This window comes from Rhinolophus ferrumequinum, chromosome 6 (genome assembly GCF_004115265.2).
Source record: "Rhinolophus ferrumequinum isolate MPI-CBG mRhiFer1 chromosome 6, mRhiFer1_v1.p, whole genome shotgun sequence".
Taxonomy (NCBI): Eukaryota; Metazoa; Chordata; class Mammalia; order Chiroptera; family Rhinolophidae; genus Rhinolophus; species Rhinolophus ferrumequinum.
The window spans coordinates 18,324,883-18,339,763 of record NC_046289.1 but is presented as its reverse complement, the minus strand read 5'-3'; the positions used below and the strand labels follow the sequence as shown (position 1 = coordinate 18,339,763).

At 39.5% G+C, this 14,881-nt stretch overlaps 1 protein-coding gene across 1 annotated transcript in view; it reads right to left on the bottom strand.

Annotated features, from left to right (window-relative positions):
• Positions 1 to 14,377, bottom strand: part of SEL1L (SEL1L adaptor subunit of ERAD E3 ubiquitin ligase) — a 46,904-nt gene extending 32,527 nt beyond the window's left edge. The window contains exons 1-3 of the mRNA XM_033107579.1: positions 14,199 to 14,377; positions 9,591 to 9,628; positions 8,458 to 8,689 (exon numbers count right to left, since the gene is read on the bottom strand). Coding sequence (XP_032963470.1) covers positions 8,458 to 8,689; positions 9,591 to 9,628; positions 14,199 to 14,268 — 340 coding nt within the window. The 5' untranslated portion in view covers positions 14,269 to 14,377. The remainder of the gene's footprint in view (positions 1 to 8,457; positions 8,690 to 9,590; positions 9,629 to 14,198) is intronic.
• Between the last annotated feature and the right edge of the window lie 504 nt (positions 14,378 to 14,881).

The window sequence follows — 14,881 nt, the reverse complement described above, 5'->3', positions numbered from 1 at the left end:
GAGCCTTTAGGTGATGGAAGGAGAACTGACTCTGGGTGGTGAACACACAATGTGAGATACAGATGATGTATTACAGAACTGTACACTTGAAACCTATGTAACGTTACTAACCATTGTCACCCCAACAAACTTTAATTTAAAAAGAAGAGCCTTTTACTTCCCCCTTAACTGTCTAAAGGAATTCAGGTAAAAACCTGCTCCAAAAAGGGGGATCCCCTTAGCACAGTATGAACTAAGTGTGGCAGCCAGGGGTGCACCCAGCAAAATCTGTTAGACTCCCCTCTGTGTCCCACTTTCTGGGTGGCCCAGCAAGAATTTGTTCACCAAATACTTGCTCCTTCTTATCCACCTGTGAATTGCCTATCTTCCCTTTGATGTCCAAACCACTATCACCTTTGCTCAAGATGGCATATAAGTCTCAAATGCCCTGTTTGCCCACTGGTCCCATATTTTTAAGGGACCCCCGTATGTACATACGTAATGAAGTTGGTTATTTTCTCTTGTTACTCTGTCTCATGTCAATTTGATTATTAGACCAGCCAAGAGGAAAAAGGGGAAATTTCCCCTCCCTCACAGTATAGACAATAAGGATTTTTGCTTATCGGAGCCTCTGAAAAAAGGGAGACATTGAGAGAGGTAATCTATAAATGGAGATATACTTTTGGAGTTCTACAAAGCACATTTCAGTTTGCTAATGAGTGCTTGTGAAAGTGGAGGTCTGACCCTTAGAGACTACTGTGTTATCTGTGAGTAGGTCAATCTGGACTCGAAGGCAGACAAGACAGAAACGGCAGAGGAAAGTCTTGCCTGCTACCCGGACTTTCTGGCCCTGCAGCAACTTGACTTTGCTGCTGCTGCCATAGAAAAGACTCGCATTTTTTTTTTTTTAAAGTGTGTTTTTCCAGGACCCATCAGCTCCAGGTCACAAAGTTGTGGAGGGCGCAGCTCACAGTGGCCCATGCGGGGATCGAACCGGCAACCTTGTTAAGAGCAACGCACTCGAACCAACTGAGCTAACCGGCCACCCGCCTCTGGGTTTTTTAAATTCCTGAATTTACACATCCTAATTTCCCAGACTTGATGCTAAGCTACAACCTGATACTGTCTGGTAGAGGCTTCCAGCCTCGGTGTGAGTTGTGCTGAACTGAAAGCAGGCACAGAATCGATAAATAGAACTCAGAATCTGTGACCTCCGCACATTAGGCCACCTCTCTGGGGGGCCTTGCACTGTGAGGAAATCATGAATGCCTGGCTGAACTGTCTGGGTCACACACAAATGCTACCCGAAAGGACTCTTTCCTTGATGGGGCCATCTGAAATCAAGCTGCTGACTGGCTGTATATTCTGACAGAGGCTGATGTAACTTGTGACTATGGCCCAAAGCTACACGCTGGGAGAGAGGACACATCACAGAGCCCGGGACCCTCCATGCACTGCTGACAGGCTGAAAGGACTCCCGACCCCCTCTGGAGCATGTGTCACTCCGGCTGACTCCCTGTGACCCCGTCTCCTGAGTAGCTGCTCTTTGCGACAAAGGACTGATGGCCTGACTCTGCTTCTGTCACCTTTCTCACACTGCACACACCTTAGTGCGATCTGATTATTCAATGCGGCTGTCCTCAAAAAGGGGGTGACCTTTTCTAGGCTGCTCACTGGATAAGTATCAGGGTGAAAGGGGAAAGAGGTTATGTAAACCCATTTTGAAATTTTTTTGAAAATTCAGAATTTTGTCCTGACCAATTCCTGAATATCATGTGATGTCCTTCTGGTCCAGTTGTATAAAAATGTTTTCTCTGAAACTGTTTTGACCCTCTTGCATACAACCCCTCTAGACAGGAGGTCTGGATGAGAGTAAGGGATGATTGAAAAAATATATAAAATTACGATTATTGAATAGAAACACTGATTTTGTGAAAACCAAGGAAAATAAACCAAAAGCCCTGCATCTGGAGGGTCATAAGGGAGGGGAAAGGGTATCATGATCTTTGTTTATCAAAACTATTTCTAGAAACGTCTCCCTCTTCCTAAAGGAAAACTCTCTGTGCACCTTTCCAAACTGGGAGAGTGCTTTGCATTCAGACCTCTGAGCCTAAGAGCACACTGACAGGGCTGACCATTAGGCAGGCCGCAGGTGGCGGCCCAGCCCTGCACTTTCCACCTCCGATGTTGTCCACACATACGGGGTGGATGAATCGGTGTCATGGACAACAAAACTGTTTGAAACTGACTGGTAGTCCCTTTGAAACTAAGGACTGAACTAAGTTATTTGGACTGGAAATCCGAGGATAAGACACCCATGGTGGGAGGCCACACCGTACCGCCTAACAGACACCTATGTCCTGCTTGGGGGGCCCCAATGATTTTGTAAACTCTTTGTTTCCAGGGTTACCACATGTGCCCTCTGGAACTGCACTCCTGTATGTACCCTGACTACCATGGCACTGCCTCAGCCGTGGACGGTTTTCAAGTCAGCTTCAACTTACTGGCCAGAGTTGTGCTGGGCCTGAATTGATGCTTAGGACCAGGTAAAAAAAGGTAAACACAGAAACATAAAGTCACCACTTTCTAAGAAAGACCTTTATGATTAATGGGATTTGCTACCTGGCTAGTCCAGGACCCATGAAGGGCATAACTGAAATTAACACTGCAGGTTGGTCTCAGTCAACTGTCTGGTTTTACTGATAATAACTGCTATAAAGAGACATTGGCCAATGACCAAGGGGGCAGACTGTGCAGACAGAGGTACCTCAGCAGGCCTAAACTTACATCCTTGAAAATGCTTGCTTACAAGGTTGGCCCTTGGCTGGTGTCAGGGAACTTGATTTCGGAAGGGTTCCCACTACCCTAACTGTTTGCTCCAACTGTATAAACAATATGGTTTATGCTGAATATCTGCTTTCCTTCCGGGAGTCTGCAGTTTTGGTACGTGCTAGACAGAGTGCCTATGTGAATAGCCCCTGATTAAAACACTCCAGGTACCTGGTCTTTAATGAGCTTCCCTGGTAGACAATATTCACATGTGTTGTCACAACTTGTTGCTGGGGAAATTAAGCACGCACTGTGTGACTCCCCTGGGAGAGCACCCTTGGAAGCCTGCGTAAGTTTCCCCAGACTTCACCCCATGCATTTCTGTATTCTTTTGCAGTAATAAATCACAGCTATAAATATGATTATATGCTGAGTCCTGTGAGTCTTTCTAGAGAATCACTGAGCCGGGCAGTGTGGTCTTGGGGAGCCCCGATACAATTGGGAATAAGTGTGAAATGTTTAAGACACAGCAAGAAGGCCAGTGTAGCTGAAATCACGTGAGTGAAGGGGAGTGGCAGAAGATGAAGTTGGAGAGACGGGAGGCCTGATCACATAAGGTCCTGTTAGTAAAGTTAAGGAGCTGGATTTTATTGTGTACGTGACAGAAAGCCATGGAGGCTTCTGAACAGGAAGGAAGGTCAGTCTGGCTACTGTTGGTGAACTGACAATGGGGAGAAAACAGGGATACCAGATGGAAAGTTCTTACATACATGAGATTCTTCAGCTATCCTTGGGTGGCTCAGGAACTGCTTCAGAAAGGAGAAAGCTAACTTTATGGATGCGTAAATGTGATAGATGAATTGCGCAAGGGAGTGAGAAAGGTATTCCAAGCAGTGGGGAAAACTTGTACAAAAGTCCAGAGGCATACACTGCATGGTGTATCTGAAGAATGGTGATGGGTTTAGTACTGCAGAAGAAGTACTGGAGAGCCACAGAGGTGAAGTCACAGAAGTTGGCAGGTAGGCCGAACTTCTTTAGGAAGATCAATATGGCAGCGACACGGAAGAGAGGCTGACAAAGGAAGCAAGTCCAGAAGTAACTGTCACATAACCCAGTGCTAATATAGTTGGGACTGCACACACACAAAACCACACATATGTATTTGTGTTATATGTAAGTACATAAGCCTTTCCATGTATTAATAATAAATTAAAAAACAAGTCCAAAAAGGAAAAAAAACAAGGCAATTATTGGAAAACTAAAATAAATCAAACAAGTGAATCTAAACGTTTATAAAGTTGTTGGTCTAACCACACAGAGTGATTTTTAAAACACCATTATTACAAATCCTTACTAAAATACAGAGGATGTCAAAAAAATGTGTATCTATTTTAAGAAAGGAAAAAAACTGTATTAAAATTGTAATACTCAATATATATACCTATAACGAAAGATGAATACAAGTCATGTGTATACATTTTTTTTTTTTGGCACCTCCAGTATATACAAGAAACAAAAAGAACCATAAAGAAATCTTACACTGCATTCAGTGGTCCCATTATTAGTGGTAAGGTGGGCTTTGTTACTTTGAAACTATATATACATAGTTATAAATACATGTATATTAGGATAAAGCAATACATGGATATTAGGATAACATTAATGTGAGGTACCAAGATTTTCAGCATCAGGGGAAGGAGACACAAACATAAAAGGAAGAAGCAAAAACCCTGATGGATGGAAAGGGCTAGCAGCAGAACTGCAGTCCATTCTCTCCTTTTACCACCCAAGAAACAGAGAAACAGAGAGGTGACAGAACGAAAGCATCGTAGAAACCTGCTAACAGGAGACCTTCTGGCAGGGAGAATCCTTACTTACGGGATGCTTTAGCAGGAGGGACCTGGTCTGTCTAGACTGCTCACTGGACATAAACCTGGGATGTATGCATGTATGAGGCATGACTTCCTACAAAAGACCACACAAGTATGCAGTTACCAGAGAATAAACTGGAGATGTCTATTCTCTGGTAACTGATACTTGTGTGGTTTTGCAGAATAAATTGAAATAGCTCCTTTTGTGGAAGTCACACTCCATATACATCACTGAGAGGCCTCCTATGTTGAAATCTGGGCCAGAGAGTATCCTAATTGAGACCGGACCTGGGCGCAGCTCGGACGGACACTTCTCCACACTTTGCCTGTGTCTTGTGATCATTGTATCTTTGAAAATATTAGTCAAGTTTCATAGTGGGTATTACTTCTGATTCCTGTGCGCCCAATTTGTCAATTCGACCCTTTGTGTTATCTCATGTGTAATATTTAATTTGAACTGGAAGAATCAGTATGAATGATACATTTCCTAACCCCATCCATAAAAAAGGCTTATTATTAGTGACAACTCAGTTGCAACGCATATCCCTGGTGCCCAGACTGGAGTACACAAATACAATTTCCTAAAAGGAACTTGGGTTCCTTGGAAAAATGGCTGAAAATTCATTTCTGGGTCATGAAAAGTATACAATGAATTTGGGACATCTTGTCCTTCCTGAAAAAAGTTTAAGTCACCTACGATTAGTCAAAAGGACAAAAGAATGAACTTAAAAGGACTCTCAATGGCCAAAAAATGGGATATGAGCCATGAAAAAGAATGATTACAGTAGAGTGAAGCACAAATGTGTTAGGTTGGTGCAAAAGTAATTGTGGTTTTTGCAATTATTTTTAACCTTTTAAACCGCAATTACTTTTGCACCAACCAAATATAAAACCCATGGATTTGTGATGATGCTCAAAAGCAAAGCAAAACAAACAAATACACACAAAAAAAACCACACTCACTGGTCTATTTTGTAGATTGCTAAGGCACCAAATTATTATTTGAAAATATTTTAAGGGAACAAATCAAGCTTTTATCCTGTTTTCCCTGTATAAACTATATTTCAGGTAAACTTCTTTATGAAAGAATCTCAGGTAACAAATGCAGGAGAAATTATAAATTAGAAAACCATCACTTTGCCATTTCTAATGAAATAATGGATCTAGACAATAAACAAAATGGTTGCCAAAACCTCTAGGTGAAGCGCAGTGAAGAACTTTTGCACGGCTGGATTGGGCAGGTTGATACCACCCAATCTCACTGATGAATCACTAGAAGTGAGACAATCAGTTACTATATGCTTCCCAATGCAGCGCAATAGAAAATATGAAATACTATCTATGAAATAGTCTCAATAAAAAAAATGGAACTAAGTCTACCCAAGCCTCTAGAGTTAACTTCTAGTTTATAGACTGGGCAACAGAAAGTGGAACAAATTAAACAACATTACAAGGATATGTCCAACTAGATCCAGAATGTGGGAAGTTGTATAGCATAAAGGTCATTGTTTCTTTAACAAATAAAATGACACTTAAAAACAAGGGATGGAGAAGTGTTATAGATTAAGAGAAAGCTAAGATCTAAGCATGGATACTAATTCAAACAAACCAATTATAAAAAGACATTTGAAACAACCAGGAAAACTGAACAGAATCTGGGTATTGGGTGATACAGGAATAAGAGCTAATTTTGTAGGTGTTATGATACTATTGTGGTTTTTTGCAAACAATTATTTGTACATATACATATATAAGTAAAATAATATGTGGAATTTGCTTTAAAATACTTTAGGAAAGAAAACAAAGTAAATGTGTGGGTAGTGGTAAAGATGAAATAAGAACAAGAGTGTTGAATCTCAGTGATGGTTGGTACAAGGGGGTCATCACACCCTCTATGTTTCTGCAAGTTTGGAAATCTCCCTGCTAAAAAATATAAAAGAATAAACTATAATATTTGGCTGAAATTTAAAAATGGTAGTACACACTTGGAAGAGGTACAGGAAAAAAAGTAGTTTCAAAGGCAGTAAACAAAGTTATTTTTCTGAAGAACAATTTAGCAGTACATATGAAACGTCTTTTAAAATTTTACATTCAGTCCAGCAAATTCACTCTTACGAACTAATTCTCAGGAAATTTTCATTGATGTGCACAAAGATACATCTAAAATGATCTTCCAGCAAACAAACAAAGAAAACACTGTAAACAACCAATTTCTAAGTTATGGTATATTTATATGTAAAATGTTTTATAGCCATTAAGCACTAAATTGTCAAATAGTACTAAATAATATGGCACAATGTTCAAAATAAACTGTTACGTGCAAAATGCAGGCTGTAAAATAGTATATATGTTGACCCAATTTAGTCTTCTTGAAACCATACATCTAGAAAAAACCCCCCAAAATTATTCTCCATGATGTTAACAGTTATTTCTAGTTGATGGGATTAAGGTACTCTAAATTTTTTAAAAAAGATTTTTCTGTTCACAAGTACAGAATATTTGTAATAAAAAAATTGTATTTTTAAAAGGTAAAATCTGGATCAATTCCTGAAAGTGGCTAATCATGAAATAAGAAGCAAGTACGATGGTGATATTTGACATACCACTAAATGACAGGGTGGTGGGACAGGGCAAAGTGGACACATTAATAATTAATTCTTTAAAGGATAGATATTTAGCACACTCTACTGTGAGAACGATTATGTTGTAAATTTAAAAATTTTAATTTAAATTTTAGAAAAAGATCATGTTGAGGGGAAAGTTAGAAGAAGATTAAAGTTTTTGTAAGCTTCAACTGGAGAGGGATAGACACCTAAATCAAATTACCGAGCATGATTGACAAGGTTACTAACACAATTCTGAAAACAACCAAAGCAGCGTGTTAAGACAATCCTTCCTGACTTTCTATTGTGTGGACCACACCGACAGATTCTTACATGCTGGAGTCCAAAGAGAAATGTTAGGATATTAATACAAATGCAATTTGGACTACTGAATTTGGCTTATGTAATGTGCCAACTCCATTAGGTGAGTAACATCGATGATATATTAAAATCTAGAAAATCCTATAAAACTACATTCTGTACATTATATGTGGTCTGACAATTAAGTTCACAAACTTGTTGCAATGATGTTCTAACCGTTTTTGATATCAGAGGGATTATTCATTATGAATTTGTACCAACTGGACAAAGAGTTAACCAAGTTTACTAGAATTTGGAAGTACTGAAAAGGCTACGTGAAAAAGTTAGATGACCTGAACTTTTCGCCAACAATTCATGGCTCTTGCATCACGACAATGCACCAGCTCACACGGCACTGTCTATGAGGGAGTTTTTAGCCACTAAACAAATAACTATTGGAACACCCTCCCTGCTCACCTGATCTGGCCCCCAATGACTTCTTTCTTTACCCAAAGATAAAGAAAATATTGAAAGGAAAATATTTTGATGACATTTTGATGATATCTTTCTTTACCCAAAGATAAAGGAAAATATTGAAAGGAAGACATTTTGATGACATTCAGGACATTGAGAGTAATACAACAGCTCTGATGGCCATTCCACAGAAAGAGTTCCAGAATTGCTTTGAAGGGTGGACTGGGCGCTGGCATCGGTGCATAGCTTTCCAAGGGGAGTACTTCGAAGGTGACCATAGTGATATTCAACAATGAGGTATGTAGCACTTTTTCTAGGATATGTTTGCAAACTTAATTGTCAGACCTCATATGTAATTAGTAATCAGTAAAACCAGACTGTCACATATTTCTATACTAGCTTTAAAATTGTGGTTGTCTCCTTCCTAAATCAGGCAAAAGCAAAGAAAATGTCCAGACTACCTGGTTTGCGGACTTTCGTTGGTTCTTCATAATCCTTGTTTTCTGGATTTGAAGACTCTAGAAAGCTGATTTCTTCTGTGGCACTTTCCTCTTCTTGGCTCCTGAGGCTGTCTTCCTCTTCTTGAATAGGTGATTCCAATTCTGATTCTTCTGAATCAAGAAATATCTGACCAGCGACTACTCTTCCTGCTGTGCTGTGGTCCTTTACTGACTCATCTGATGGCAAGGAAGTCTGAGAACAGGAAGTCTTTTTAGTTATTAAGCATACCAAACTCCCTCCCACCGAATGTGGCCATTACTTTAGAAATGCAGCTATCTCTCCATCAACTCCTTGAATGTGCTGTGCCGCTCATGGCTGCAGGCTTTCGCACGTGTTCCTCCCATTGTCTGCATCACGTGCCTAAGCCTCTTTCTTCAAATTTCAACTTAGATACAACTTCCCCCACAGCCTTTCTTAATTCCCGAGTCTGGGTGAGGGTCTTCCCCTACATGCTCCCAACATATCTTACACTTTCCCTATGACAGCCCTGTACTATAACTTCCAGTTTCTTACCTATATTCCTTTCAATCTAGAGATCAGGGAACATAACTGATTGGTCTCTTTGGATATGTAATAATCAGCCTTATCCATTCAATCAACCAATTTAAGTTCATTAACGCAATAATTTTTTAAAAATTGACCTAAGTGAAAATAAATGGCAGAGGTTGTCATTAAAATTAAAAAAAACCTAAAAACTAGAAAAATAGGAATAAAATCACTCTCTCTTAGACAGTAAAAATGTTACAGCCTTTAGGTGCTCTATCTCTCTCTATCTGCGAGCGAGCGAGCGAGAGAGAGAGAGAGAGAGAGAGAGAGAAACAGACACACGTACATTCAAGTTTAAATTAAACCTAATAACCAACACTCTTAAGGGAAATATTTATTATTTTTTCTCCCATGGGTCAGTGATTTTTTTCCCTCCAGAAGAACTAGAACTAATATTGATACCAGTTATCAGCTATCATTTTTTCTTTTTTCAAAAAAACCAATTATGTTGCTAAAAAGATGCAGATTTCATATCCTTTCTAAGATACATACTTCACGCTTTTAAATTGGGCATCAAATATGTGTCCATGCAAATTTTAGTACACACCTTGGAATCTAAAGATTCATCCTGGCTGCCTTCCTCATCTGTAAAGAAATTTCAAGACAATTTAGTCATTTTTCTTGTTGGGAAATCACAGGTATTATTACAGGAAAGCATTTGATAAGTTTACACAGGCAGGAAGACCAACAACCACCACCTTAAAAATACACACTTCAGATATCATCCAATTCTTCTGTTAGTATTTACTCTACTACAGAGAATGAGTTACTAAGTTCATAAAAATAAATCTCTGATTTTGTGGTTCAGGATTCCACCTATTCTTTTCCTCTGCTCAGCATCTGGAGTTGCACTAGTTTATTTTAGTGCCAATTAGCACTTTATTGTTCACTAAGACTACTAAAGATGGACATTTCAAATAATAATAATAATTATTATTATTGACAGCAGAGTTGCCAGGCTGAGATATTTAGGATTTGTGTTGTATTTTACTGGAGATACCCGGATACCCATCTTACTATCATGTACTCATTCATGAGATATATTGTTTATTAAGAAATTAATAGCTTATATTAAATCAACAATGAATCCAGACACTAGTTACACCTTTCTTCTAAATTTGTATCGGCTGCTTTGGCTTTGTTTGATTACATTAATTTTCCTTCTATTATTCTTTCTGTGCTTTCCTGTTATTACTTTTATTTTTGCCACTTGTTATTCTTTTTCCTGCTCTTATAAAAACACATTCAACAACCCAAGGCAAATGTTTGATCTCTGTGTTCCTGGCCTGGTAAAAACAAACAAACCAACAACTGTCAGATGATCTCTAAGTTTCCTTCTTACTCTTAAAATTACCTGATTTCATCCCGGAGTGAGTTTCAGTTTTGCCCGTTCCATAAGTTATATGAGAAACTAACTAGTGGAAAAAAATTCTATAAGACCATGTGATTTTTAAGAGAAAAATTGGTGTTATGGTTGCCATTTATCTTTACCTCACCTCACATATCCTAAATATTATTCGTAACTAGTACCTCTAAAGTGTAACAAAAACATGTTTTGGAATTTGTATTATCCCAGTACTGAGCTAACTTTAAGAAGTATAATCAACTCAAAATTATGTAAGAAAAACACAACTCTATTTCACAGTATTTGTTTCTTTTGAATATTTGGGGGAAAAAAACCAGTCTACTTCGTGAGGTTTTGTCATACACAAAAGTGCTGTCAATTCAAAGGACTTTAAACTACGGCTACTTTCACAGTCACTGCTTTTCGGTCACCTTCAGAATATGTTCCATTGCTGGTGGGTGGGGAGGAGGAGTGGATGGCATGTGTTATTAGTCCCATAAGGCCCATGACATTTAGGTAGTGACAGTCATCCTTCATGCTAACTTCTTCACAAGTACCACCCAAAGCCCAAGTTCTAACATATGCTTCAAATTCCATTCTCAGCAAATCTTTGGATAAAGGGAAAAAAGTTCGTCTCTGTTATATACGGAAGTTGTATGTGTGGATGTATTTAATCAATTACAAACATTAACTAGCAGACATTAAATATGCAAATATATACAGTATATTCCCAAATACTGAAACTTTAGTTAGCTGGAACTCTTAAATCACTAAATATAGTACCTTGTCACAACATGTCACTTAAGTAGCTCATCGGTAAATAATACAGATGTTTATAAATACATTTTAAGACAGGTATGTTTGAGACACTACAAGCTGTTAGCCATTAATGTGTGTCTGAACTCTGAGATGTGGGAGCTTGTGACCTCAGGGTTGTTTCATGTGAATTGCATCATGCTTCTCTCGCTTTCTCTTCTCTCTTCACAAACTAGGAATACATACTAAGGTTCCTGGTAAAGGAGAGAATTCTTTCTCATTTACTAAACTGGGAGAAGCTACTCCAGATGGTAGTCTTAAAGCACAAGCTATTTTCTCTTTCAAACTGATACACCCATTCACATGACACATGTAAAGAAGTTGCTTATACCCTATAAACTTACGATATGTAATAGGTAAGGATTAAAGATACTGAAGTTATGCATAACTAAAAACAAAATAGCAATTCTTTTATCACAACACAGACATCAAGCAACAAGAAAAATGCAACATGTCTGAGTGAGGAGTTATGGATTTCTCACTCTACTAGTATCACATCCAAAATATAACGGTATACATTACTTTAGTAATTGTACACCTTCCTTTGAAAAATACCAATTTACATTTTTATTTCATCATCTACCAAAACTGCAAAGCATCAGGGATATTCTTTCAGGGAAAAGTAATCATTAAAAATTCATTTTCCAATTTGTTATGTAAATTATACTGATACACCTTCAAATACAGAAAGTCTTAAGAGTTTGGTGCAAAGAGACATCCAGTCTTCTGATGTCTCAGTGGCTTTGCCACTGAAATTGAAGGAGAAATATTTTTAATCTCCTCTTTAAATTTATTTATTCACAGGAAAATATTTCCAATAAAAATATCATTTTTTACATGCCTTCAAAAGCAAGGTATTAGACAACAGCTACTAACAGTGATAGGATCAAGATTCCCTTTGTTGGCTGAACATATTCTACCTGCTAATAAGTGCAACCATTACCATTCAAACTTTAAGTCAACACAACATGATGAGCTAAAAGTTGATTTTTAAATAGCCGCAAATCTTTAAATCGAAGCTAAAAATGAGGCTGACATCCCACATAAATAAGCAATTTAATGAGTAAAAAAAGTCCACTGAAAATCAAAGTACTCAATTTATAAAACTTCACTTCACATACGTGTTTTATGGTATTTTCCCTTCATGTGACACAGGACAGCCTTTATCACCCGTCAGCATGCACATCTATCCTGTTTTAATTCTGGCTAAGTAAGGTTTTTGCCTCTACCAGAGAAACACTTGGGCCCAATTTAACTATGATAGAAATCACAGCAGACATTTCTCAAAACGAGTCCTCTGCTTACCTCAACACAACCCGGAGAGTTAACATTTCAGTATCAATAGTCTCCTATTATAACATACTGGGACACCCAAGTGTTGATTAAATGACTTTACGTATCATCTCCACAAACATGAAACTCTAAAGTTTATGAAATCTAGTCAAAGGAAGATACAGGAAAATGTTCGTATGCTTTTATTTATAGTCTGTAAATTGAATTCAGAGGGGTATACACTATGTTCTTTAACTAGCAGTTCTCACAGTTTAAAGAATCACTTGTGAAGCTTGTTAAACTACACACACCCTGACCTGTGCCAGATCTAAAACTGCACTTTTAACAAACCCCTAAGAGAGATTTTGATGCAGGTGGCGCATGGTCCATCAGGTCCTCCATCCGTTACACTCAACAGTTTCATGTCATACATTCTTTGATCATATAACTGCTGACAACATTTCAAGATTACGTAAAGTTTTAAAGTTTTGGTCATGGATGCAAACTATCACTACAAGGGTGGGGGAGGTGGACCTCAAAGCATGATGCTGGCAGTAAAGGAACTAGCATATGCTTGTTGCTTTTGAAATGGTATCTCAGACCACATTATGGATAAAATTTTAGGTTTAGTAGTCTTATTTTGGAAGCAGAATGACGCTATGGCATTGACTTACAACTAGGACAGATAATTTGGGGATTCAAATAACCATCTGGGAAATTTTTTGTTGGGAAAAAAAAAAGAGTTGACATTTATACCCTGCCTTGTTCCAAAAAAATTTAAAGCCACAGAACAGCTGTCTTGTTAACGGGGACTGATTAAAATTCAAAAGCTTTCTTGCACTAATTGTTTCTTTACAAACACTTAGAAACACTAAGTGTTTCTTATACCAACACTCTCAAAATAGAAGTTTTCAGATATAGGCAGATTAAACTATTAAAACAGAAAATTATTTTCAGAACCAGAGTATAAATCAGCTAAATTGGAAGATCGATTCAAAAGCATATGAATTTCTGCTTCTATATAGAAAGTTAACACGAGCTGCTATCCATTTTAAATTTATAGGGACCATGATGTTCTCCCAAATCATAAAATTACTGTCAACAAACATGGGACAACTCAGAAACACTGTGACAGAGGTAAAAACCACTTTCTCAGAATACTTCTTAAAAGGGGAGAATGGACACCAATACAACAAAAGTTTTCATTATTAAATAGACAAAGAAGACCAGGGACCATCTCAAGTGCTAAGCAAACCACTGTTAACATTTTGGGATTGATGGACCTGGCTCTGCCCAGTGACAGCCCCAGGCGTGTCAAGTACTTAAATTACAAATCCCAAATCGAGTTTCAGACCCAATGCAGCACATAATCTACAGGAAAATCGAGGAAGCTCCAGTGTGTCATTGTAGGTCTAAGCCAGCTATCGCAATTCACTCCCAAGGAACCAATTCCTCATTTGTGAGGAGTCGTGTAAAGTTTGTGAAGTGAAAAGAGGTGTGGGCAGGGTGACCGCCCCTTCTTTTCCTCCCCTCTCTCGTTTCCTAAACACCTTGTCTAGCTCAGGTCAACCGAAACCCAAAGAAACACAGCGAATGACAGGCGAGCGCGAGGAGTGACCAGAGACAGTGGAGTCTCCAGCTTGAGCCCCCAAGGCCCTGCCCCGGGATGGAGGCCGGGGGGCGGTGGCTCCCAGCCTCCAGTCCAAGGGGGCGGATACTGACCCGAGGACGTCGAGGCCGAGCCCAGCAGCACCGAACAGAGCAGCAGTGTCAGCCCCACCCGGACCCGCATCCTGCTCTCGGGGCTGCTGCCACCCCCTGGTGCTGTCGCTTTCGCCTCTGCCACCACCGTCTCAGCCGCCGCCGCCTCGCCGCTGCTCTTCCTGCTCTGGTCTCCTTCCTCCGCCCCTTCCCAGGCCTCTCTGCCCTAGCTCGCAGCCAATCCCCGCCTGCCGCTGCGGGCTCCTCGCCCAATCGCCGTGGTCTTCCCGCCCACCCCACTGCCCCACCCCCGGGGTGTCACACATTGGCCAATCATTATGCGAGACTCTCACACCGGCTTTCCCGGTTGGACCACGGCGTCACCGACATGGCCCCAGTTAATTGGCAGCTTAGGGGTTCAACCATCCCGGAATTAGGGCGTGAGTCCAGGGCTAGGAGAGCATAAAGTCACCGAACACTACAGTTCCCACAATGCACTTCATGGGCTTCTCTCGGAATGTGCTCTTGGGATGCACAGTCCATTCGTGGGACAAAATTTAAAAGTGTAGGTGGCTGTTGAAGAGAACTTACCCACACCCGGACCAGACAGTAACTCAAGGCCTTGAACCCACGGGCTTTAAAAATTTTTTTTTGAGCCGCTATCAGGTGAAGAGTTTGTAATGTGTTAAGCTCCTCTTCCTCTT